The 27,228-nt window shown below is 41.6% G+C and overlaps 1 protein-coding gene across 7 annotated transcripts in view; it reads left to right on the forward strand.

The window, feature by feature from the left end:
* Positions 1-27,228, forward strand: part of LOC121289978 — a 201,120-nt gene that overhangs the window by 104,678 nt on the left and 69,214 nt on the right. For all 7 annotated transcript variants that reach the window (XM_041210004.1, XM_041210005.1, XM_041210006.1 and 4 more), the window contains 2 exons: positions 2,449-2,573; positions 21,963-23,277. In XM_041210004.1, the coding sequence (XP_041065938.1) occupies positions 2,449-2,573; positions 21,963-23,277 (1,440 nt within the window). The remainder of the gene's footprint in view (positions 1-2,448; positions 2,574-21,962; positions 23,278-27,228) is intronic.

Raw genomic sequence — 27,228 nt, forward strand, 5'->3', positions numbered from 1 at the left:
GCTTCCTGGAGATATGCAAGGATTAACCTTGGCCTGGCTCTCAACTGAGCCGATCATGGATGCGGGTGGTAACGTTTCAAATTTAGAAAAATGCATAGAAAATTCTTAATTTTGTTAGGGAAGGGTATTAAGGTACATGGAACCAAGGTGGTTAATGGAGTTAAGAAACTGATCAATCGTGATCTAATTCACTGCTGTCCAATAGCCTGCCAAACTTGTGGCGACCAGGTCCCCATATTCACCACATGGTACAAAATATATGCAATATTAATAAAACAAATGCACAATCTTTTGAAAATAAATTTGAAGTTTTAAATCGTCAGCAATTAAGACCGATACTCTTGCTGCCAGAGTCAGGAGAACAGTTTCAAATGAAACTTGCAAACCAATTGTTCTGCAAATCAGGCATGTTGTATACTTTTTCAAAGGCTTGTGACAACCTGTTAATTGAAGTGTTCTGTTTTTGACAGTGTCCTCCAGTTTATTTATATAAAAAAAATTCAAGAGTAAACTGTCCCTGTTTATCAGAGTTGACATGTTAGGAGCCTAACAGAGGGAAGAGTATTGACAAATCTCTAATGTTGCACTCTTCTGCTTTCTGACTCTTGCCTTGCTTATGCACTGTCACCTGCAATTTCTGAATGCCATGTCTGGACATTTAATCAACTTTTAACCCATGACCAGCCTCCTGTAATCTCTTTTATGCCAATAGTGCCTTATTTCTTTCAGTTGTTTGTTTCAACAGATCTATTAACACATTAGATGTTGCTGCAATGCCACATCTTGCCACAATTGTATTTTTCAACCCTCAGTGACAGCTATGCATTACTGTCTGTCACTTGTGCGCCTCAACTGTTTTTGCATTAACTGCCAACTACCAACTAAGCAAAACTCAGTTTTTCAGTTAGCATCCCCTAAGAAAATTACGAGAGCAATCAAGCTGCTGTCCTTCCGAAGGTTGTTCCTGCTTTCACAGCGTTTCACAGAGTGGTCCCACAGAGCATATTGTCATTTAGAAGCATCCAGAGAGCACCAAGAAGGCAGGCTATTTTTCACGTTACATTAAGCAAGTGGTCCTTCAGCTTCCAGGTCACCAAAAACCTGACAACTTTTTGATAAGCATAGCTGCAATCTGACTGATGTGTGACTCCTGTCCAACAGTAACGTTGTTGATTCTTCCTTGCCCAATTAAGGACTGATAACAAATAGAGGTCTGGCTAGTGACACCCACACTCACACCCAACGCCAAAACTTTAACACAACTCAGTACTGTGTGGCTCTAAAAATAAACAGGGTGATTTGCCACATGTGCCGAGCAGTGAATGTATAAGACAACATAGATCTAATTGAATGCCAGGATAGAGGGGCTGAATGGCCTAACCCTGTTCTTATCCTAGTTTATATTTTACTGTGAAACTCTGGTGTACCATAGTGTTAAGGAAAACTGGTAGTCACTTATGAAAAATTGTATTCCCTGTGTACTGATCTGGGGATTACTTGACTGACACACCATGGTGCCATTATCTTGCCAATCGACCTCCTGTTATCATTTTACAGCTGCCACAAATATTGACTTATTGCTAACAGCTGAAATATTAGCACTACTTTCTCCATCACAATTTCCTGCTGCTTTGATGTAATATAAAATAATCTGCCCAGAAAAGAAGCTCGTTGAGAGTGAATAGTTAATTTATCATATTTTTCCTACCCTGGAAACAGAAACATTAAGACACTCAATAACACAGAGGTTTAGTACAATAGAATGAAGGGGCTGTGCTGGTGCAGTGAGAGGATCTCTTTGCATGTGTACGTGTTTCTGCTAACAGAATACCTCCATGCTAGTGGTAGGCTCCAGGCAGTGGCGCTGTGAAAGCAAGAATGGGGTTTGACATCTGATTGAAATTCAGTGAAAATAACAGAATAGATTCTGGTCAATCAAATGGATGGTGCCGTCAGATACAACACTGAAGCCCTTCTGGACCAGCCTATGCCCTGCCAGCATCGGCTTCACACTGTGAATGGAGAGCGATTGATGGAATTGAGTGTAAAGGCAGCTACTTTATGCCATACAAGGAGCTTGTGAAAGAATGTCAGTTGCTGGGAGCATAAAGGATGCCCTGCCTGCAGTGACTTACACTCACTCAACTGAACAGGAATTCTTCCGTTTTTCTTCTGTTTTGAACTAAGCTATAGCATATCTTGTAGGCAGAATTAGGAAAGAAATGGCTTTTAGTCCGTGGCATATTCTGTCTCCAGTACAATGGGCTCGATGGACATGGTCTGCTGTATGTGGTGGAGGAGACTATAGTCTCCAGTTCATGCAGAAAATAACTGGAGCTAGGCAAGTTCTTTTGGTGTTATGGTAGCATAACAGGATCAGAACTAATGGGGTTAGAATCTTAATGGAATTGAATTGACTTTTCACAGAATGTGTTCACCTTGTTCTAGGAGCTCAGACTCAGAGGGAGCGTTTGAGACACCTGAAGAGACAACACCTGTCAAAGTCCCTCCGCAAATCTCTCCTACTGCTGCTGAAAAGGAAAGCCAAGAACATCTGCCTTCAGTACAATCAGGTAAAGAAAGCTAAAAATGATTAATGAGGGCCGGCTGAAAGTCAAATTGATAAAATGGAGGCACAAAAGCATAGAGCAGTGCATGTGAAAGATGGAAATTTTAAAGTGTTTATTATTATTTATTTTAGTTTTTATTTTTCCTATTGTTACTGTGACTTTTTGTGTAATTTGTATGCCACACTATTCCAAGATGAGGGTCATACTTCAAGATGCATTGAACCAAATGAAAGTGTACAATGACTTAGGGTCTTTCAAAGAGTTTAAAAGAAACAAACAATTCCTTAATTTTATTTTTATTAAGCTTCCTCTCAAAATACAAAAGTGTAACCAAATAATTCCTTGCTAATAAATGCTTGTTGCTAACATAAAGTTATGGAACGGTATTTAATGGAGTGGACAGGAGACTTGTCAGCAAGAACCCTGTGTCGCCTCTTTTAGGGATGACCCGCCCACCCTCCAACCACTGGGTTCATAACAGCCGATGGACTGAGCCCCTTAAGCATTAATTGCTTACTCCAGGGCCTCAGATGGCGGTGGAGCGGGTAGGCTGCCACAGACCTTCCCACCACAGACTTTATTGAGGTGGAGGCAGGTTGGTGGCAGGGCACCTACTCACCACCAAACTCACGATGGGGGAGGGCACAAGATTCTGCCCAGGGTATTTTCCAAGCGGTGCCCTCTATTTTTAATTTAAGTGAAATCTGAAGTGATAGCTGCCCTGTGATGGACTAGTGTCCCCTCCTAGGTGTACCCCGCCTTGCGCCATTGCCTGTCGGGATAGGCTCCGACTCCCCATGACCCCGAATTGGATGAAACGTTTCTGGAAAAGTGAGTGCGTGAGCGAAGTGACAGCTCAACTTAAAATATGTGTCTCAAAATCGGGAAATTGAATTGATTAATTTGGAATTTGAAGCAGTTATTATCTATAAAATTTGGTGGCAGGATCTTTCTGTTCTGAGAAATCCTTTCTTTCCCCATTTTCTGTTCTTTGAAAAATACATCCATAAGAAATGAATGTGCAAGGACAATTTGGATTCTCATAGCATTAAACTGCTGGCATAAGAAAGAAGTCTGATATTAAAACAATGGGGTTGATTTTGACTTTGGGTGGCTAACTTTTAGAGTTTTAAACCAAGGCTGCCAAATGGGCAATCCAATGCAGCTCTCCAAGGTCTACCAATACTGATTGATCTGGCCTCCAGCAAGGTAAGTTCAGGATGGAGCGCAGGGTTGTAATTATGTCAGGAGGGCCCCGGGGTGACAGCACTCGTTATTTTTGGGAGCCAGGAGGGGCATTGCTGTTCCTCCAGAATCCCAAAATAGTTCCAAACTTACCTTGTGGTCCTCTTGATTATTTCATGAGATGTGGGTGTTGCTGGCAAGGCCAGCATTTATTGCCCATCCCTAATTGCCCTCGTCCTGCGTAGCTTGGTCGGCTATTTCAGAGGGCAGTTAAAAGTCAGCCTCATTGCTGTGCGTCTGGAGTCTCATGTAGGCCAGAACAGGGAAAGATGGCAGATTTTCTTCCCTAAAGGACATTGGTGAACAAGATGGGTTTTTACAACAATCAATGATGGTTGTCAAGCTCACCATTACTGAAAATAGTTTTCAATTCCAGATTTATTAATTGAACTTAAACTCCACCAGCTGCTATGGTGGGATTTGAACCCATGTCCCCAGAGCATTAGCCTGGGCTTCTGGATTACTGGTCCAGTGACATTGCCATGAGACCATGGCTTTTTCAGCCCCAGCAACAATGGAACCAAACAGAACATGCATGACGCAGCCTCTGACTAGTTCCAACCTCCCAAATAGTAAATGGGGTCTTATATATGTCATAAGATGTGCTTTTAAAGGGGCCTATCACCTGAACAGGCAGGCTGTTTGCACACCTGGTATTAGTCCCCTTTTGAATGGAGCCAGCTCCATCATCAGCCACTGACCTCATTTTGAAGCTGTTAGCATCTTGTTAACACCAGGCAAACCAAGTGAAAATCATCCCCAGTAAGAACTGAGAGTCCCATTTCAATAGGTTAAGATGGTGGCTGTATATTTACAGCCTGAAAAGTGAATTCGGCGTTGGAGCCCATGCCGCTGAAATCTATTTCACTGATAATGTTGAGTCAGCCTTGTTGCCATAGTAAGGCTGCCTCCTTTTCTGGAACGATCAGCTCTAAAACCTGCACACTGTGCTTTCACAGTTTGCAATGGTAGCTTCTCTTTGCAGCTGAGATTTTGTGAGACTTTGCATTTTTAAAAATTACTGCATTTACATATCAGATTGTGTGGAGGCAGTAAGTGATGCAATAACATCATTGTAGGGTATTTGAACAGATTAGTGTAGGTCTTTACATTAGTGTTCATTTTTAAAGGTTGCCTGAATGCACACTTCTCATTTGGATTTCTTTAGTGGGATTCCACAATGCAATGTAAGGCTTTTAGAATCCTTACTTGCCTGTTAAAAATAAATCACTGATGCTGCACACAGTTGGACATAATTGAACACCTAATTGAACATATGCAGTATCTAGCACCAAAATGGACCTGGGTTTGTTTTTTTTTAAAAAGTAACAGTTCATATACTTGCCAGACAAATTAAAATGATATGGAACTACTTTCAGTTACATAGTCTTGCCAAATATATGAAGTTTTTACAAGGTTGCAAATTTTCATTGTGACAGAGTGGTGTCATTTTGTGTTGGATGGATTTGCTGGCATTGAACTAATTTCAAGTCAGCAGGGCTTGTGGATAAATCGTGTTGTACAAATCTATTGTTATTCTTTAAAAATAAAATGAAGACAGGCGGATCTTTCTTAGGCAGTTTTTCTTTTGACTACTCCATCCTATTCATATTTTATTATTGGAGATGCTAATGGCAGAGCATTTAGTTCAGAAAAGCTCACCAGTTTACTTGAAAACGTTTTGTACCTATTATTGGACTTATGAATTAAAATAACTCTGGGTTGACTAATGTGCATTTATTTCGATAGCTAATTGGTCAAGCAGTGAGTGGAAATTTATACACAATATATATGCTCCACATGTTGTTAAAGAGATCTTGGGTGATTTGATGGGCATCATTTTAACCTATACACCAGTGACCAAACTTCAGCTGAGAAGTGCTACATTAAATCCTGAGGTCATAAAAGGAGTTAAATAAATAATAAGCCTTTTATTTTACATAAGGAACTTAATTTTAATACTTTAATTCAAAGTATCTCAGCCACCTATGTATTTCACCAGTATTTCTCCTGACTTCTGGCAATGACCCAAAATACTTATGGTTTTTATGAATACAACAATATTTCCTCATTGCATGAAAGGTTGGAAAACAAAGTATCAGTGAAAACAAGAGACTTAATTGACCTTGGAAACAGTTTGTTTCAAACTCGTAAATTAACATAGTCTAAATTTGAAATTCTGTAGACATGCTGAAAAAAACCATTGGGCTTAAACTAGACAATCCTCCATTTTCCTCCAATTCAACAAAATTCTTCAATTTGGAATCTAATTGCTGAACGGAAAAATGTGGTTGGATGTCATTCTAATAATATGATATCCAAGCCTGCTTATGCTTAATGGATGCAAAGTTTTATATAGGTATTTACATATTTTTCATATCTTGAGCCTACATCCATTAAAACATTTAAAAAGTGTTTTGGACTCCAATGCTATTGGTCATCCTAACATGGAAAGCTCCAATAATTGAACTGTAAACTAATGTTCAACGTGTGGTGTGCAATGGAGATTTTTTGAAAGCCTGCACCTGTATTGAATTTGGCAGAGAGTTTGAACAGAAGAAACAAAACTCTGTTGTCTCCAGAACAATAAGTTCTCAGGAAACTGCTCTTTGAATGTTTCCAGTCAGGATAATAAGAAGCAACTTTGACAAAGAGATGTTTCTGACCTACCTGGCAGCAATTAATTACCCTACTTTCTAATGAAGGTGTTTGATTTCATTAAGGGAATATCTGACTAATATTATCACATGGTTAATGGGAACATGGTCTGATTTTTTTTCCCCTAAATGTTAGCATTAATATATAAAAATGCGTAATAACCTGTAGGTAAAGATAGTATCAAAAGTAGAACTCTTGCAGACAAGGCTTTCAATTAACTCAGATTTCAGGCAGAATTGAACTGAGCAGCTCATTTTTAAGCGAAGAAAAACAAGGAAACATAGAGAAAGAACAAGCTTGAATTTATATAACGCTGTCGATGTCCCTGTCACATTGCAAAACACTTCACAGCCGATGAATTACCTTTGAAGTGTAACCACCGTTTGGTAGGCAAATGAGGCAGTCAATTTTCAGCAGGACGCCCACAAGCAGCAATGGAATAAATGATTAGTTAATCTGGTTCTGGGGGTGTTGGTTGAGGGACAGATGTTGGACAGGATACAGAAAATCTTCCATGCTCTTTTTTGAATTGTGCCATGGGAGCATTTGAGCAGACAGACATTTCAAATGAAAGACGGCTGCTCTGAAATTGGAGTGCTCCCTCAGTACTGCCATGTTGGCCTAGATCATGTGCTCAAGCCATGAAGGGGGCTTAAACCTGATAGATCAATTACTATCTGGAAATGAAATACTGGTTTACATTTTGTAATGAAACCCTTCATTGGTACTTAACATATTTGGATATGACTCAACTGCTGAAGGGTTCCTTTTGAAACATTAACTGGTTGTCGTAATTATGGTTTTATTTCGTGTGTAATGTACCTTTAAGAATAATACTTGTTAAGGAAGATCACATGATCTGTCGGAACCAATAGGGGAGTAGCGCGGTCTATCCCAGCAGGCAATGTAAAGATAGAGTTGGAGTTGAAAGCCCCTGCATAGTTGCTGCCGAGTATATTGTAAATAAACTTAATGGGCAGAATGTTCCGTTTGACATTCGGGGGGTGGACGGTGATGTTGGGAAAGCGTCCTGGCATTGCTGCATGCCATCGCAATATTTCACTGGGTAGGCGCGCGATGAAGTCCGACGCCCGCCCGCCATTAATTAAAGGGCCACTTAAGGCCCTTTAGTCTTCAACTGACACCGATTTTTCGGTGCCCATACGATCTTCGGGTTGACACACAGGCGCAACGGGCAGGCGGGTAAGAGACAATTGTATTAACCTCATCCACAGGCGGGATAAGAGGGCTTAGTGGGGTTGTATTTGCTGTGTGAAGTATTTATTGTTGAAAATTTTTCAAACTTGCCTGGGTGATCTGCAATACTTCAGAATGTATCCCAGCTGCTTTTTCTGGACTCTTAACCTTCAGGTCAGCACTCTGCAGTGAGGAATCTTTTCTGGGCCAGCAGCTTTCCGGAAGCCTTCCCTGAGCCTGAATATGGGAATTGATCTGCCCAATGGAGGCAGCTCCTCTGAGGAGGAAGGGAGGGCTAGAAGGGGGAGGAAGCCAGGAGTTCACATTCAGCCTCCAGGGGAGCCACCTTTGGGAGGAAAGGCACAGGCACAAGAGGTGCAGGGCCAAGGGGTAGTCCAAGGTGGAAGGGGCCGCAGAAGACGCCACTATCCTGCTGCCAGGGTATATAGGCGGCGAAGCAGCTACCTCAATATGACTGAGGTGCAGTGCCGAAGGAGGCTCCGTCTGTCAAGGGAGACAGTCAACTATATCTGTCAGATGATTGGGCCTGAGATCTCCCCTAACTGTGTGGGTGGACACCCCATGCCAGTGGCTCTAAAGGTCACAGCTGCTCTCAACTGCTATGCCTCTGGCTCCTTCCAGGGGTCGGTGGGCGATCTTTGCGGTGTGTCTCCAGTTCAAGGGCATCCTGTTCGAAGCAAGTTTGTATGGAGAGCTGTGCTTGGCCGCCTCCAGTCCGCACACGCTCAGCCACGTTCTGCGCATTCTTCTGCTGAAAAAGAGAAAAGCATTGATTAGGACAAATTGCACATGGACTCTGTTTGCGCACGGCATACCCCAACCAGAGTGGTACATATCAGGCCTCCAGTGCCTCCTCACTCTGCTGCTGCTGATCACTCAAGCAAAGATGCTAGGCCTGCTCCCCACCCACCCCCACCCCCTTGGACACATGCTGCTTACATCACATTAGGAACCACACGGTATTTCCTCGCATAGCAAGGAGGCACAAACACGTGCAGTGCACAGGGCAGCAGATGGTTCGTTGCCACACCACCTTGAAGTTCCCCTTCCACCATCTCATCACCCTGACTGGACATGTCCTTGGGTTCTGAGTCTGCTCCTAGGTGCAGCTCCTCCAGGTTGCCCCCAAACCAGTCATGTGGGACTCAGATCAACACATCCTGCGGGGGAAAACTCATCTCCTCATGACCCACTCAGGCTGACCTCAGCATGGGCACTATCTGCTTGCCCAACCAGCAAAGAAAAAATGCCATTAATGATTCAATGCAGTCACGACTCTGAGATTTGTGGGGATGGGGGGAAGTGCAGAGGATAAGCTGACCTTCTGGGTTAAATGCCCAATGCCAACATGGTACTCACCCTGCCAGAGTGCAACAAATCAGCACTGGATTCAGATGCGTCGCACCACACTGCGGGAGCTCACCACCTCCGCCACCTCCTCCCAGGCACATTTCGTCATGTGTGGGGGCCTCCTCCTCCCATCCTGGGGGACCAATACCCCCCGCCGTGCTGCCACCTCCTCGGGGAGGGCAGCAAGGCAGTTATCAGAAAAACGAGGGTCACACTGGGCCCCCGCTGGCCTACCGTCCAGCCTGGCCTGCTCACCCAAACCCCTCTGTTGTGGCCTTTCAGTGGCCATTGGGAGCAGCCTATAGGAGGCTGCCAGGCCTTCTTTTAAACTGGCTGCTGGGTCGCCATTGAGCCCGGCGGTCTGTGCACGCCCGCTGCCGCCCGCACACTCCCGCTATCCACAGGAGTCAGGAAATACACTGGGTGGGCTTTAATTGGCCTACCCCCATAAAATGGCGGCGTGGACCCGATGGCAAGCGCTGATCAGGTCCTTGCCCGCCCACACCCATTCCCACTTCGTGCCCCTCCGTCAGACAGAAAATTCTGCCCAGTCTTTCCACCCAAGAAGTGTCTGCATCTATCATCAATAGAAGCAACTCGGCCACCCTTACAGCACCGGTCTTCCTGTTTTAAATTCTGATTGACTCACTGCACTTTTTTGTTTATTTTGGATTTCCTGCATGCATAACCTTTCTTATTGCTTTTTGAAAAGCACCTGTTTATTCAAAGTCTCTAACCCATTAATACGTTTTCTGTGCCGTTACGAGCTTTCCCACAGATGGTTTCAGTGCCACACTTTGCTTACAGGGGCTGAAGTTGAGCAAGGTGTGAAAGGATCACACTCTGCCAAAACTGGCATATAAAGGCATTGAACTGAATAAAACTGAATGAATCATTTACTCTGGCTCTCAATATATCTTTCATTTATTCAGAAAGGGCAGCCAGGAGAAGAAACATGCAGGCAATCCTTACACAATAGCAAATCCTGACTGCATGCCGGTAGAACATTCACTATAAGGATACCTTTTGGTGAGAGGATAGTAACATGGAAGATTTGGAATGCTATTACCAATGAATGCATCAAGTGTCACAATCCTCCATGTATTGTCCAAACTGGACCTGCGCATCACCCACCCTGGCAAGTGGAACTCTGAAACACACATTATCTGTCCAATTATCTACTTGTTTTAAAACTGCATGTGCAAGATAGTGAATTGAATAGTATTTCTCACAAGAGAATTTGAGCAACAATACCTGTCACATAGTGTAAAAAATAAGGAGAGAAACAGCAGCACTGCACAGAAAATAGTAATGGCCTTCACTGAGTTGAGTATGCTGAGCTGGGCATATTTGATGAGGGAAGAAAAATTGGGAGCTGCTAATTAGTTTGCTGAGGGCAGCTATCCTTATTATCTAGGTTAACAGCTGTTGTAGCTGAGAGTATATTGAGAGATCTGGAGATTCATTTTTACAACTCTCCTGTTCTTCTTGTTCCCTGTAGATTTGAACTTGGTTCTTGAAATGGTCTCTTCGACCATATGAACAAGCTATAAATTGAAAGCTTGTTAAGATAATAGCCAGGGTTATGAGGGTTATGAGCAAGACACAAACATCTGTCAAAGTATTAATTAATTGCTGATCAACTGAGTTTATAAGATACAAGCTAAATCGGCATCTTTCAGGAGTCTGTCTCTTGAAAGCGATAGTTACAACAGGAAGGCATTTATTAGCTGGAAATTATATTGGGAAGATTGCAATGAAATGTTTTCCTGTTGATTGAGTTTCCTCCGTTGCCTTGGTGGGTGAAAGTTTTGTTAACTGGGATGACGCCATACAAGAGTTCTATTTATATATGCAGAAAAAGTTGTTGTGGATATTATGATTGAAGCAGTAGTTTAAACCTGCTGTTACAGAAGGGAACCATTTATGGAGGACATCTAGTACTCCAGCTGGTGTGCAAAGGTCTAATTGTTCGTTTGTAAAAGGGTGTACCAAGAAAATCAGACTGTACTGGATTTTTAAAAAATACTGTATGAGCTAATGGAGCGACCAGTGTAGGTGAAGGTCGGTCACCTGGACTATTACATAACTATCATTTTACTCTGTAAATTAAAACAATATTGTGCATTCTATTTATGTGACATTTTACTTCAGTTGTGGAATGCAGCACAGAGAAGAATAACAGCACATGAAGCAGTTCAGTCTGACTAATGGTCACTTTGCCAATTAAAGTGGTTTGTGGGTAGTTTTCATAAATTTTTATGAGGTGATGTAAAATAACCAAATAAATTATTTTATTGGTGTGGCAAACAGTGGGAATGATACCATAGGATGCGACAGGATATGGATAGGTAACCAGAATGGGCAGATAATTGCTGGATGGACTTTAATACTGTTATGGCACAACAGATGGTTAAATGCTAAGCTGCTCAAATCCCAGAAGGAAACTTGAAGCAGCTGTCACAACTATTTGCAATTTGTATTTATTTCAAGATGTGGGCTTTGAATCCAGTAAAAAGAAGGCCACCCGAGGTTTAAAGGGTTTTTACAAAACTAAATTAAACGTTTATTAATAAAAGGAATAATGTTAAGCATATACATAGGCTACAAATTACTACTATGATAACTTCTAGCACTCCTAATTAATCCAATTCCCAGTTACAACTCCGTTAAGGCAACAGTAAAAATACTAGATTTTAAAAGACTCAGGCAAGTAACACTATACTCTGAACAGTCAAATTCAAAGTGAGTTTTCTTCACTTCAGGAACTTCAGTTCTTGCAGACAGTAGTTTGGACACAGAGGCTGGAGGCTTTTCGCACTTGTTAGATCTTAGAATTCCTTCCCTTGCACACAGTCTTCTCTCCTTTATACATATTTTCCCCTTTGAATGCAAATTCCCATTGTTTCACTATGTCTTTGGACTTTACCTCTCTAATAATAAAAATCTATCATTGTACCAATTTTACCAGTAATCTTTGAAAAAAATAAACACACTGTTTCTTAATTTCTCTTGGCCAAGTGAAACATTTCACCTCTTTAGAATCCAAACTAGTTTGGTTTAATTAAAAATGATAATGTTCCCTTTCTGCCTCACATTCGAAAACTTCACCCATGTTTACCTATTTAACATTTCAAACCTAACTTCTCTTCTTACATCAAAGCCTTCAGACCAGCTGTCTCTAATTCAATTAAGTCACACACACACACACACACACACACACACACACAGACACAGACCCCACTATTACTCTACTTTACAAATAACATTATGGAAATTATTATATCTTCCTGATAAATACAAATACTCTAAGATGATGCATGTTGGGAAAAGGAATAAAGAGAGGCGATGTAGACTTAATGGCACAGTTCTAAAGAGTGTGCAGGGACAAAGGATCCTGGGGCTTCATGTGTATAGAAGGTGGCAGGGCATATTGAGAGAGTGGTTAGCAAAGCATATGGGATTTTTGGCTTAATACATAGAAGCATTGAGTACAAAAGCATGGAAGCTATGCTGAACCTTTATAAAGCTCTGATTAGGCCACAGCTAGAGTATTTCATGCAGTTCTGGTCACCATATTTTAAGAAGGATATGAGGGTTCTTGAGACAGTACAGATGAGATTTATCAGAATGGTTCCAGGGATGAAGGATTTCAGCTACAAGGTTAAGTTGGAGAAGTTGGAGTTGCTCCCTCTGGAGCAAATGAGATTGAGAGGAAATGTGATAAAAGGTTTACAAGAATGTGGCATATTTTGAAAAGGTAGACAAAGAAAAGCTGTTTCCATTAGCTGATGGTACAAGAGTCCAGAGACACAGATTCGAGATTTTGAATGTTATGTAAGGGTGTTGCGAGGAAGGACTTTTTTTATGCAGTGAGTAGTAATGACCTGGAACTTGCTGCCTATGAGAGTGATGGAAGCAGAGCCAATAAATGATTTCAAAAGGAAACTGGATGTGCAGTTGAGAGAAATAAATTTTCAGTGTGTAGCAACAGGGCGGGTGAACAGGACTCTATACAGAGAGCTGTCATGGACACAATGGGCTAAATGGCCTCCTACTGTACCATTATGATTCCATGTTTGACTCCTTTTCCCTTTGAATTATTGTTCCCCAATCCAAAGGTGACAAAATTTGTATTTAAATACTGGGGTAGCTCCTGTGGATCTGTAATGTTTCTGCTGAACATTGGCCACGATCTTCTGATTTCTGGATGGTTGGAGACCATACGTACCCCAGAAGATTTGTTACGGGACCCCTCAGAACTCCCAACACCGCAGGACTCTGCGGGAATTGCCTGGAAAATTTGAACTTCTGATGGGCAATACCCCTGCTCGCTGGGGCCCTCCAAAAAATTCTCCAACTCTGAATTGGAGTCGGAGATTTCAGACAGTTCCGACTTACTTACCTGAATAGTTACGCAGGATATGTTAGACAGAAAAAAACCTAGACTAACTCCTGGATAGCCATACAACTGACCTCCCAATCACTCTCACTAACACCCCCGACTCCCACCTCAATTCCCGGAGTCAACCTCTAACCTGACCTGGCCAGTCCCCACCACCCAACTTCCCCCTGACCCAACCTGATTAGCCCCCAACTTGACCTGACTAGCCCCACGACCTGACTCTCCCCATGAGCCGATCTGACTAGCCCCTGACCTGACTACTCCCGATCCACCTACCCACTCACCCACCTACTGCCCTACCCAGCTGCCACCTTACCCTCTTATCCATTTACCTTACCCACCTTACTTCATTATCACCCTAACCCCTTACCCACCCTACCCCCTTAGCTTTCCTCTAAAGCTTTTCAAGGAGCTTTGGGATATTACCAGAATATGGCACCGAGTGCCTTAAAAAGGGGGCACAGCTTCTGCACAGATTCTCTCTGCTGCTCTTGCCCAGGGTCCCTGTGCTGACTGAGTTCTGCAGGACCCTCCATCAGAAGATTGCCATGAAAAATCGGAGAAAGGTAAACATGTACATTTTTGTCTGATCAGGGTTGGAAACAGGGGTTCCAACCCTGAATGGAAGATTTGGGCTATTTAGTTTACTTTGTCAATGTCAGCACATGCTGAATATATTTTCTTACGATCAGGTGAGAAGAGATCGAATGGCTGCCTTCTTACCCCATTCTTTGAGTGGAATTGTCCCAGATTTGCACTAAGTGTGGAAGCGGGGTGGTAAAATTACGTTTATGGAGAATGCACCAGTTGATGGTGACTGACAGTTAACTGTCAAGCAATTTCTTGAACAATCAGAGTTAAGCTGCCTGGTTTAAATTTCAAACAATCCTCGGCAGTTAACTGTCATTCACTATCAATTTGTGCATTCTCCATGGCAACACCTCTACTAATCAGAGTCCATTTGCCAACCAATCAGCACTCTCTTCTCATCAGTATAAATATGTTGTTGCCCCTAACTTTCGTATTTTCTTGCGAATTGTCCTGATGAGTGCAAGATGAAAAACTTTGATAAAAAACAACTCTTTTTTCAGCAATACTCAAATATACAGTTGGAAGAATGGAAAGGGAAGAGTGTCACTTGACCTTTCTGTATGACTGGCATCCCCAATGCAGAGCAGGACAATGGCCAGTACAACGGTGAAAATATTAATTTTGGGAGATTGTATCTTGATCCTTGTGTAGTGTACACAAATTAGAAAATGTTTTTGCTTCAAACTGTATTCAAAAAATATAGTTCTAGCATCTAGTAATGAGATTTTTCACATAATCAAACATGGCCGACTTTTTGATATTTTACAGTTACTTCAATTCAACCATGTCAAAAATAAATACTTTGACAGGGGCTGCTTCGTTGCTATCATTGAATTCAAGTAGAAAGGCGGGCACACAGTTATAAATGAACGTCTGTTCATATCTAAAATATTTTCCTCCAAGATGTTTACGGAGAAATTATTAAGGGTGGCTTAAGTCAATATAAAAGCTACCTGTGGTTTTATATCAATATTACAACCTCAAAAATCTTAGGGGGAAAAAGTAGTGTGAGATAGGGAGGCTGTCATCAGATATTCACTTCCCAGAATCCAGCTCCTGCCTCCTCTTATGCTGGAGCATATTTCCACTGCAGATGTTTTAATTTCACTGAGTTTCTTAATTTCCTCCTGCACTATGGCCAGTATGACTGAACACTGGACAGCTTCCCCTGTTCAATTCAGCAGAAATTTGTTTTGCTGCATTTGATATGAAACCTCTTCAGTTGCATTTAATGGTAACAATGGCCTTGTGAATGCATGTTGCAGTTTAATTACTACATGATGCCCAAGGTGATAACTGAAAGCAAAACTACCCTTTGAGTTGCTGGAATTGGTATTGGTTATCTGGTCTGCACTTTGTGTGAATTAAAACACCTTCCATATTCTTCTGTTTTTTTACTATGTACCTCTGTGTCAATGTTCCTTCTGCTGCAGCATTTGACAGGCTTGGAATAGGCAGCTGAAAATGTCAAAATTCTCTTTCGTCATTATCCACCCCCACCCGATGATTGTCTTTCCCCATAATGCAATAATGTGGCTTGGCAATATTGACGTTCATTAGAAAATGTGTTTGAAGTTCCATAAGAGCATGGTGGTGATTTCTCCACGTGACTGAAATATATTGAGTCCCATTTTTAACCACATTGGAAAGTTGTCTGATAGGTTATAATCATTCAGATTACTTTGAGCTTGAGAACCGGGGGGAAAAAACGATTTTAGACAATGTAAATATTTTCCTCCTTCTGTTCTGTTTCACTTTGGAGCCAAATGCGTGTGCTCGGTGACTACGGATGATGAATCATCAGGAGTGCCTCTGAGCACACAGCTGTCGTTTCCTGTCTCCTTTCCCAGTTGTTCCAGAGAGAATTGGCCTCTGATCTCAGTCCTACATCTGCTACAATGTGAGCAAAACATGAGAAAGGTGATTTGTTTAAAAATTTATATTGGGGACAATTCTTAAAAGTAAGGTCAACGCTTCCAAAAGTGAGAAGTCCTGATATTTACTCAGGCTGTGGAGCGAGCAGTGGGAAGATTTCCTGAGACAGGCAAACTGGAAGCAAGGGTCTCCCGGACATACCATAGAAGTTCCAGAAGGAAGTCTTTTAAATGTTTTTCTGCAGTTTGCCTGCCTGAGAACCAGCTTGATTGACAGGAGGACAAAGCTATGGGGCAGGGCTGCATCTAAGGAGCAGAGAGGAGGGAGGGCAGAACAGAGAAATCGGCAGGGTGGGAGGTGAGGTGAATGAAAGGAATGGGATCACGGCGAGATGTGGTTAGATAATCGAGGCCAGGGGGATCGTGGCGGTTGGGGGACACGGGACAAGATTACGGAGGTGGGTGGGGGTAAGCCGATCCTGGACTCTGTGAAAATGTTTGCTTGCTGTGCCAGGAGGAAACATCCCTGTTGCACAAGCTGAGCTGTAACTGCACTTTGCTTATGGACGCTGCTCATTTCACCTCCTTATATCTGCTCAGTTTCCCGAGCATATGATGCCTATCATCTCTCCTTATATCAAGTGGAACTATGACAGCTGAAGAACTCAGTTTCAGATCTTCTGATCATAATTTGATTTAGGAAGCTGTTTTATGTTTTTGAGAGTAGCAAGCATTTGAGGTGCAAAGTTTCAAAATTTAGAATTGCATTGAAGGCAGAAGTGACTGAATGATCTTGATAGAAATGATAATCAGGGTCATTATGACATTCTCCTCCAAAGTGGGATTATCTTGCCTATTTTTAATTGTAACTGTGTGCATGCATCAAATAAATTCAATAATAACAAGGGATGGAAGAAGAAAAGAAAGGACCATGCAAATTTATCAAGGAAACAGAAGCAAGGCATTAAGACCGTTCTTTCTCCGTTGACTTGGTGTCACTTGCTATTTGAGTTACCATTTCCTGCTATTTATAATTCGTAATTTTGTCTTAATTAGTATAAATTCAGTGTTAATTACAGTTTTATTCTGAGTAAGTTTTTCAGTAACTTGCTTCTTGCACTCATTATTCCATCATTAAATAATCTGCTGTTCGCATGATTGTTTTTAGATCAGAGAACAGGGACCTAACCTTAGATCAGAAATTCTAAACTTAGATCAGAAACTCATGCTTCAGCATCTTATCACACTGCAGTAAGTGTGAATGGCCTAGTTGGCTTCATTTCAAATCCCAAGAAAAGAAAGATCCTAAATGATCTCGCAAGCTTCCATTACAATGACTTGACATTTTTTGAGATTGAGAGTTTGGGGAAAGGAAGAATGCACTTAAAAAAAATTTTTTAAAAAAGATCTGCTATTTCTAAGAATTTTGAGTTTCTCTTTGCTAAGTTCAGTGGAATGCATTTCCATACCTCAACTATTGACCTTGGTGAATTCCTTGGGGTTAGGTTAATTTATGTATTTTAGGTGGACTTGCTGCATTATTCCCATTTACGCTGGGAAGTTCACCGTTCTGCTGGGGTGTGGGAGTGTGTGAAATGGCAACTGTAGCCTCAGGATCCTGTTGAGCAGGACCAGCCTGCAGGCAAGATATGCACCTAAAATCTTAAAATCATGGATGGAAGGAATTAATCAATCACCCCATGATGGACGCCCTGAGGGAAAATGAGTCTTCATAGGCCCCTTTAGTGGTGCTTACTAATTCTGGGTGCCAGTAACATGGACATTGCCAGTGTCTGGTGTTCTTTTATAGTGGTAATAACACGAAATTTGGTCATTCCGGCTAACTTTGAATAGTCCCCCTCTCTCCTACATTAGGGCTTAGACCATGCCCCCACCACTCCCTTCCCCCCCTTTCTGGCAGGCAATTCTGAAAGCAAAAGGAATTTGTAACTAGCCAGCCCCATTGACAGGCCTAAAGTGGCACAATTAAAGCAGAAAATCTTGCTCTCTCTATCCAGTTACTCCATGGAAAGATGAGTTTCTAATGAATAGCAAGCAAAGGAGATGGGTTGGACAACAAGATCGTGCAATAACATTAAAGGTTAATGCAATGACTCAAATTCCATCCCATAGTATCCTTTGCATCGTTCATTTACTATTCATTAAGCTCAATATCAACAACTCCTCTCTCATTTATGAACCATGCTGATTAGACCTTGGATACAATTGACCTTTAGATCTACATTAACTCTTATTACAACTCTTTGACCTAAGATTTCCAGCTGTAACACCACTGATAGAACATTTAAATGAATTCATTATGGTTGGCTTGAGGATCTCAAACTTGGGTCTTTAAATCCAATTATTACTTTTGACTGTACATAAGCGGGGTACTCCTGTCCATTTGATGACTTGATTTGATATAATTGATGTGGATTGCTCGCTATTAAGCTATTAGTTTCTGTATTCATTCACTGGGTTACTCTCTTCGCCATCATTTCTTGATTCTTGCTGTTAGCACCATCCTCGGAATTACCCATATTGTTATAGTTCCTATAGCCAAGATTATTTTATGATATCTTTCTTGATCTTATTATGTTACTAACCTTTTGAGTGTTTGGTAGCAGAAAGCTTTGCACACAGTTGCTTTCATTATCCAGATTTCTTCATTTAGTAGAAGAATAGAAATGACAAATTTGCAACGTAGTCTCACTTCCAGCTTCACAGTTAATACATTCGAGAAGCTTTAGAAGTTTCCAGATGCCCTGTTATTTTTGTGGCAAGTTTCATGATGAATGTTACATTTTGTGATTGTTGATTGCAACTTCTGTTTATGATTTGAATTTTATTTTCAAGTATATTCTGGTTGTGAATTAATTTTCCAATTAGAATTTCAGCAGCTTTTCAGGAGGAAGATATTTAACATCTGCCTTTATCACCCAAACTTTACCAACGAATAGTCAAAAAGAGCTTAGTCTGGATCTTTTTCATAGATTTAAGTGTCTTAAGAATTCCATTGTGCCGAAGCAAACTGGAACAAGAACAGGAACCTCTTTGGGTGGTAAATAAACAACATTATAGAATAATCCCAACCGAACTACATAATAAAATAAGACAAAAGCTGAAGGAGGATGAATTACTCAGTAGCACATAGGGAAATAAGAGTTAGATATCAGAACATGGAATGTTCTAACCCTATAAATAGGGACATTGTAATTACTGGAACAACGTTGCTGGAATATTATTTGAATCGCTGAAGTTGTTTGGTTGGTGCAAAATTAAACCACACACAAAATTGGAACAGACTACAAATATTATTATTCACATAAGAAAGCAATGAACATGAAAAGGCTGCTTGTAAAGAAGCAAAATTTTTAACTTGCTGCATGCAATGGGTAATAGTTTCAAACTGGTGATAACTGCGATAAGTAGCAAAATATGCAATGGTTTGATATAGCATGAGTAAACACACCCAGGGAAGGGGTGCAGTCAGTATTGGGCTGGATTTTTGCTGAATTGGGATGACTTAGGAGGCCCTTTAAAAATGGCGGACTGGTCCCAATTCCGGGATTCTGGACCCCTCCTGAGGTTTCCGATTTTTGGAGTGCCTTTCAAGGGTGTGGCTGGTTCAGGTCGTGAGCCCGCATCCTGCTCTCTCAACCTGACTGGCTCCATTGCAGGGATAGGCATGGCCTAGTCATCTGCAATTTTCATGGAGCCAGGCCCAACTTTTCAAAAAGTTGCTGCTCATGGCAACTCAATGGTGTCGTGAACTGGATGAGGGAACCTTTTGAAAGTCAATTCCCAAAGGACCTCCTCATGAGTTTCCCTCACCCTGCCTTCCCCCCCCCCCCCCCCCCAATAACAAGGTATGCTCCTCCACCCAGCCCCTATGGCCCCTCATGCCAAGGTATGCTCCCCACCCACCCTCTATGGCTCCTCATGCCCCCCATGCCAAGGTATGTCCCTCATCTACTCCCTTTGGCATCACATGCCAAAGTGATAGTAGGATGTTTGAAAAAAAGCTGAAAAAGTTATTCATTGATAACTTTCTATTTTCTTAAAAAAACTCCTTTTTACTACAGCCCAATAAAAGTTTCCATCATCTAGAGAATTGAAATATCAATAGCAGAAACTGTAAGCACTTGAAAGCTCTTTATCTTGGGCAAATAAACATTGTGAAATTGACGGCATAGATCAGAGAGCCAGAGGCTCAGGTATTTCAATAAACTAATGTATTTCTGGTTCTCAACCATGTCTCATTATGTATTTTTGGCTGAGAGCCCAAAAATCTATCAGTATGACAAGCCACTTCCCCCCCCTCAAACAACCCTTATTTGCCAGGTTATGTCCCCCATCCTTCCTTCATGGTTCCTCAAGTAGGTGGGCTGAATTGGGAATTTTACCAACTCAACTATCCAACTCAAGGATGAAAATCCAGCCCAATATTTTACCTCATTTTCTCCTCCTCGCTTACGAATTTTACCCTGATAGAATGAAGACTAATTTCAAAATGGACCTGTCAGCACTAGGGTAACAGAACAAATTGCATGAGTTTTGGATGAGCTGAGTTCAGAGAGTGGAAGATGGGAGGTCAACGAATTTGATTGAGAAAATGTAGGTTTGGCAGGATTGAACAGAACTGTTGTGAGCAGTAAGGTCCAGCATGAGATAGTGGCCAGGAGAGGCAGGTGTGGTGGGGGAAGTGAGGTTTAGTGGCACAGGTAAAAAATGACAGCTTTAGCCTTCTCAATATTTAGCTAGAGGGAATGCAGACTTATCGAAGAGGGCATGTCAGACAAGCAGTCCGGCACCACAGAGTCAGAGAAAAGATTGTTCTTAGAACCTCTTCCTAGGACAAAGGAACATGGTTGTGGTTGTTGGAGGTCAATCATCTCAGTTCCAGGGCATCACTGCAGGAGTTACTCAGGATAGTATCCTAGGCCCAACCATCTTCAGTTGCTTCATCGAATACCTTCCTTCCATCAAAAGGTCAGAAGTGGGGATGTTGGCTGATGATTGCACAATGTTTAGCACCATTCATGACTCCTCGGATACTGAAGCACTCCATGTCCAAATGCAGCAAGACCTGGACAATACCCAGGCTTGAGCTGACAAGTGGCAAGTAACATTCGCGCCACACAAGTGCCAGGCAATGATCATCTCCACCAAGAGAGAATCGAACCATTGCCCCTTGACACTCAATGACATTATCATCACAGAATGCCCCACTATCAACGCCCAGGAGGTTACCATTGACCACAAACTGAATTGGACTAGCTATATAAATACTGTGGCTAAAAGAGCAGGTCAGAGGCTAGGAATCCTAGGGCGAGAAACCCACCTCCTGACTCCCCAAAGCCTGTTCACTATCTACAAGGCACAAGACATAAGTGTGATGGAATACTCTCCATTTGCCTGGATGAGTGCAGCTCCAACAACACTCAAGAAGCTTGACACCATCTGGAACAAAGCAGCCAGCTTGATTGGCACCCCATCCACAAACATTCACTCTCTCCACCACCAATGCATAGTGGCAGCAGTATGTACCATCTACAGGATGCACTGCAGGAACTCACCAAGGCTCCTTAGGCAGCACCTTCCAAACCCACAACTGCTACCATCTAGAAGGACAAGGGCAGCAGACAGATGGAACACCACCATCGAAGTTTACCTCCAAGTCACTCACCACCCTGACTTGGAAATATATCACCATTCCTTCACTGTCGCTGGGTCAAAATCCTAGAACTTCCTCCATAACAACACTGTGGGTGTACCTACGCCGCATGGACTGCAATGGTTCAAGGAGGCAGCTCACCACCACCTTCTGAAGGGCAATTAGGGATGGACAATAAATGCTGGCCTAGCCAGCAACACCCACATCCCATGAATGAATTTTAAAAAATGTTTACATGACCTTTATTAAAAGATTTGGATTGCTTACAGTTGAGTGTTTGGGGTCGAAGTGCTTATCTGAATTTAAAGAACAAAAGTGAATGCAGATTTGTTTCCACTAAGTGTATAGTAATCACTTCTTTATTTCTGTTTCAGTGTTTTTTCCCGATGATAATCAGATTGCTGTTGGTCCTGAAAACTCGCTGCAAGAAACTGATTCCTTCAGACCTCTCCCTGAGTCAGCTTCAATTGTCTTTGATGAAGATAAACCGATAGCCAGCAGTGGAGCTTATAAAATTGATTTTGATAGTCTTGATGTTTTAGACTCTTTCCAACCTCACTCCCCTTTGGATCCAAGTTCACCTGTGAAATCAGAAGGTTCCAAGATTTGTGGACAAGCCAGTGAGAAGTTTCTGCATGCTCCAAGCAGTACCAGCTCGGCACCACCACAATCTCCTCCATTCACACGGAAGTCTGATGGAACTACAGATGTTGGTCGCACAGAGGATGTGGCAAAAACTTTGCAGGCAGAGGCCTTTAGCATAGCCTCAGATAATGCTCATGGTGTCAAGAAAAAGAAACCTAGACCACTATCTTTAAAAAGGAAGACTAAATCAGAGAAACCAGCAGAGACACAAGCAGAAAAACCAACAGAGAACCCAACTGCGGCAGAAACTCAAGCAAGGCCTACAGTCCTTGAGGCTAATAAAGAAGTGACTATATCGCAATCATCCTGCAATAGTTTACAAAGTGCAGTAAATCAACAGGACTCTCCCATTCCTCATCAGGCTTCCTGCAGCTTTGATCCAGATAATCTTTCTGACCATAATCCATTTGCAAGTGGAGATAAACAACAAAACATACCAGTAGCACAGAGTGAAAGTGAGACTGTTACTGTTGTGTTAAAAGAATCCGATAAAATAGCACTGGAGTCTGGAACACTTTCAGATCCTCCAGCTGTGGGCCATGCAGTGAGGCTGGAATTTGATTATTCTGAGGATAAAGACAGTTTTGAAACTGAACAAGATAAAAAGCCTGTTCCTAAGAAATTTGGCAAAAAATCAGGTGGAAAGATGCCACTTAGAAAGCCAAAGATAGGAATCAAGAAGGTTCCAACAGTTGAAAAGGTAGACAATGCTCTTGCTACACCATCTCATTCAACTGCTGATCCTGATGATATCCCTATTCCAAAGACCACATATTCATTTGACCCTTCTAAATGGGATGATCCTAATTTCAACCCATTTAGCAGTAATGTACAGGTTCCAAATTCTCCCAAGTTGCCTCATGCTTCATTCAGTTTTGACATGGACAACTGTGATAACTCTGTGGACCCATTTAAATCTTCTACAAAAATCTCAGGATCCCCTTCCCATTCCCCTGCTTCATTCGAGGTGAATGATGACACTGGTACTAGTGAGGGGGATGTTAATAATAAAACATCGAAGAAGAAGAGGCTACCTTTAAAGACGTAAGTAACAAAAATTGTTCATTTTAGCAAGATGTACAAAAATGTACTGAGTCTTAATGATCAATATTGTGTTTTGCAGCTTTCCAGTGACCTGAATTGTTTGATTACAGGCTGTTGTATTTACAAAAAAAAAGCTATCTGTGTTTTAGAAAATACCAGCTTATTTGTTCCTAGGAAGTACTTTGTATTGAAAAAGATCTGAAGATGGGTTGGTGGTACATAAAAATATAAGAAATAAGAGGAGTAGACCTCAAGGAGTGGCCCCTTGAACCTACCCCGCCATTCAATATGATTATGGCTGATCTTCAGCTTCAGCTCCACTTTCTTGCCTGCTCCCTATAACCCTTGATTCCCTGAGAGACTAAAAATCTGTCTATCTCATCCTTAGGTACATACAATAATGGAGCATAAAAACCCTCTGGGGTACAGAAATCCAAAGATGCAAACCCTTTTGAGTAAAATACTGGGACTGATAAGAAACAGTATGAAGTGAAGAGATACATATTCATTCTTTACTTCTGCCCAATACTTTAGCGCTCTTCCTGACAACTCTGAAAATACTTCTAGCAGTGCCCTGGGAGCAGATCCTCTACCCAGAGTGTGGCAAGGGAGGTTAAATAAGAAGAAAATGGGTGTTGGTTTCTGTAAATTTGAGGCAAACTTATTTTGCACAATAAGAGTCAGTGTTTGTATACCCACATTCTTTGCTGAGGCCTGGACAATATTCAGGCCTGGGCTGATAAGTAGCAAGTAACATTCATGCCACACAAATGCTTGGCAATAACCATCTCCAACAAGAGAGAATCTAATCATCTCCCTTGACATTCAACGACATTACCATCACTAAATCCACCATCATCAGTGTCCTGGGGGTTACCATTGATGAGAAACTTAGCTGGACCAGCTCCATAAATACTGTGACTACAAGAGCAGGTTTTGTGGCACGTAACTCACCTCCTGACTTCCCAAAGCCTGTCCATTAGCTACAAGGCACGTCGGGGGTGTGATGGAATATTCATCACTTTCCTGGACACCATCCAGGTCAAAACAGCCCTCTTGATTGGCACCTCATTCACCACCTTAAACTGACAATCCCTCCACCACCAATGCACAATGACAGCAGTGTTGACATCTACAAGATGCACATCAGCAAATCATTAAGGCTTCTTCAACAGCACCTTCCAAACTGTCAACCTCTACCACCTAAAAGGACAAGGGCAGCAAGCACTTGGGAACACCACCACCTGCAAGTTCCCCTCCAAGTCACACATCATCCTGACTTGGAAATATATTGCTTTTCCTCCACTTTTAGTGGATCAAAATCCTAGAGTCCCTGAACTGCACTGCGGGTTCAAGAAGGTTGCTCACCATCACCTCCTCAAGGGCAATTAGGATGGACAGTAAATGCTGGCATTGCCAACAACCTATGAACAAATAAAACAAGCTGATTGCGGTGGTTGCGAACAGTACAATTGATGTCAAGCACCCCTAAATTAGATTAGGCTATTAACTTTGGTTCCTATTTGTGCGTATAGTCCATGTGTGTGTGTTTGGTGTCAAACATGAACTTTGTTCTATTCACATACTTTTACACGGGTCATGTGGCTCAGCAGATAATGCCCCTGCCTCTGAGTCAGAAGCTTTGGGTTCAAGCCTATTCCGGGACTTGTTGGGCACAGAAGGACTGCTGGAATGCAGCTAAACAGGTTGATAATCAACCAGCTAATCCTTCCAATATGCTCACACCAGGTGGTAAGAGTGGGAGAGTGCTTGTCAACCATTCTTGACGGAGACTAGTGCCCCTCAAGCTATAACCAATTGTCTAACAGAGAGAGATGCCTATGTTCCTTCGTGGACTTTGCTAATTTTACACAGGACATTTACATGAAGAAAAAGCCTTTAAACTTCCATTTTAATTTCAAGCCACCAGATCGTTTCAACTTCACAGTTATGATAATGTGAGCATTCTCTTCTCTTAGTATATCTGTAATATCTTTATATTTTCATATTCCACCTTCTTCTTCTTCCTGCGAGAGTGGGATGAGGAATAGATTACATCTGCTATGGTAGGAAGGGAAGATGAGCAAATTAGACATTTCATACTGAACTTCGCTCCAGTATTGATACTGCTCAGCAGAGGTGAACTGATGACATGGGAAAGTGAGGAACTTCACAAATGCCCCCATGAATGGTTCCATGTTGCTTTCATATTGGCGTTCCCTTTTTTCCCTGAAAACCCTGAAGAATCCCGCACCATTTCGTAGAAGCTAGTCTACCCCTGCTGCTGAGCCAACAAAAGTGTGATGATCACACAGTAGGTGTTTTCACAGGGAAGATTTCTTCCTTCGTCTTTGAGCTCTCCCTTCAGTTATCCAATTGGGAACTACTGAAATTCATAGCATGATTGTAGGATTGGAGAACACATTTTAACATGTGGTTTCAAGGATCCACAGGTTAAAGACTGAGCATCTTCATCAGCTGGTAGCCAAAATGCTTCAGATTTGATCAAAAGTTGGCCAATAACTGGAATGGACATGAATGTCAATTCTTTTTGAAACTTCCAATTCGGAAATTCAGGAACATCCATTTTAACCTTTTTCAAATACTGTCTTATGAGGATTATCACCTCCAGAATAAACATTTCTTGCAACAGGACATGAATTAACTTGGAAACTTGAATGGGTCATATATTTTGAATGATAGTGAACATAGATAAAAAGTATCTCCATCTTCAAGGGTCATCAGAATAGACGTAAAAGGGCGTTTAGAACAAAGTAATTCTAACATTTTTAGTTGATGGTTAGATCAATAGACAAGTTATTAATGAGTATTTCATTTTCATAGATCCTGTTGTGATTATGTTGTACAATTATCTGGAATTACTCTTAAGCCTCCACCATTTTGTCTGATCATGATTTGTGTATTGCCTTGTTTGGTGACTCAAATAACCCTGGTGTTATTTATTCAATAAGATGATTTGATGTAATTAAAGGTATTCAGAAATACCTTTATTAACTATTACATTAATTGATAGAATATCTCAGGTTTTCAATAGGACTTTAAGGCTACATTCGAACAGCAATATTCAAGTTTTGTATGTGTCTGTAATTAGCCATTGTTGACATTTTTGTTTTAATTGTTACACAAGGCAAGTGGTTATAACTTGAGGGGCACCACTCTGTGGCAAGCATTGCTGACCAGGAATCTCTTCCACTTTTACCACCTGCCATGGGAGTGTTAGAAGGATTACTATGTTGATTATCAACTTGCTTGTCCTGTGTAATGTACACTTCTCCCATGGCCAACAAGTCCTGGAGTGGGACTTGAACTTGGAGGTTCTGGCTCAGAGGCAATGGCACTACCCACTGAGCCATAAGACCACCCCCCAAGTTTTCTATAAGCCTGGGTTAATGTAGAATTGAGAGTTGTTGATGGAAAAGAATTGTTTGGCACAAAAGGGGAATTCAAACTTCTTCATAGAAAGTGCAGTTCAGTTACTAAAGAAAACATTTGCCTGGACTATTTTTATTTCTACAGAAGAACCTAGAAGTGGTAAAGTTTTGAACTGTCCTAGAAATTGGCTTCAAAGTATAATGAAAAGCAAGTCAATTCTGGATAGAACCAGATGAGCTTCTATTATATCACTCATGGGATAGGGGAGTGGGGGTGGTGGTGGGGTGATGTGGCGGAGATGTTTTTTAAGCATCTCTTTCAGTAACTGCTTCTCTGCTTGTGTCCTGATCTACCTTATGTCTATTTGTCTATCTCTTTCCCTCTTCCATTTTCATCATAAGCAATTTCTAATTTCACATTAAAATATTCAAAACTATTTCTGATAACTGCAAATATTACGCATGACCTCAGTTCATCTCAGCACATCTTTTAGCTTGTTACTGTATCCAGGATTGCAAATATCTGATGCAATGTTTTGTGATGTCAGAATGGGCATTG

The sequence above is a fragment of the Carcharodon carcharias genome, chromosome 17 (genome assembly GCF_017639515.1).
Source record: "Carcharodon carcharias isolate sCarCar2 chromosome 17, sCarCar2.pri, whole genome shotgun sequence".
In the NCBI taxonomy this organism is placed as follows: domain Eukaryota; kingdom Metazoa; phylum Chordata; class Chondrichthyes; order Lamniformes; family Lamnidae; genus Carcharodon; species Carcharodon carcharias.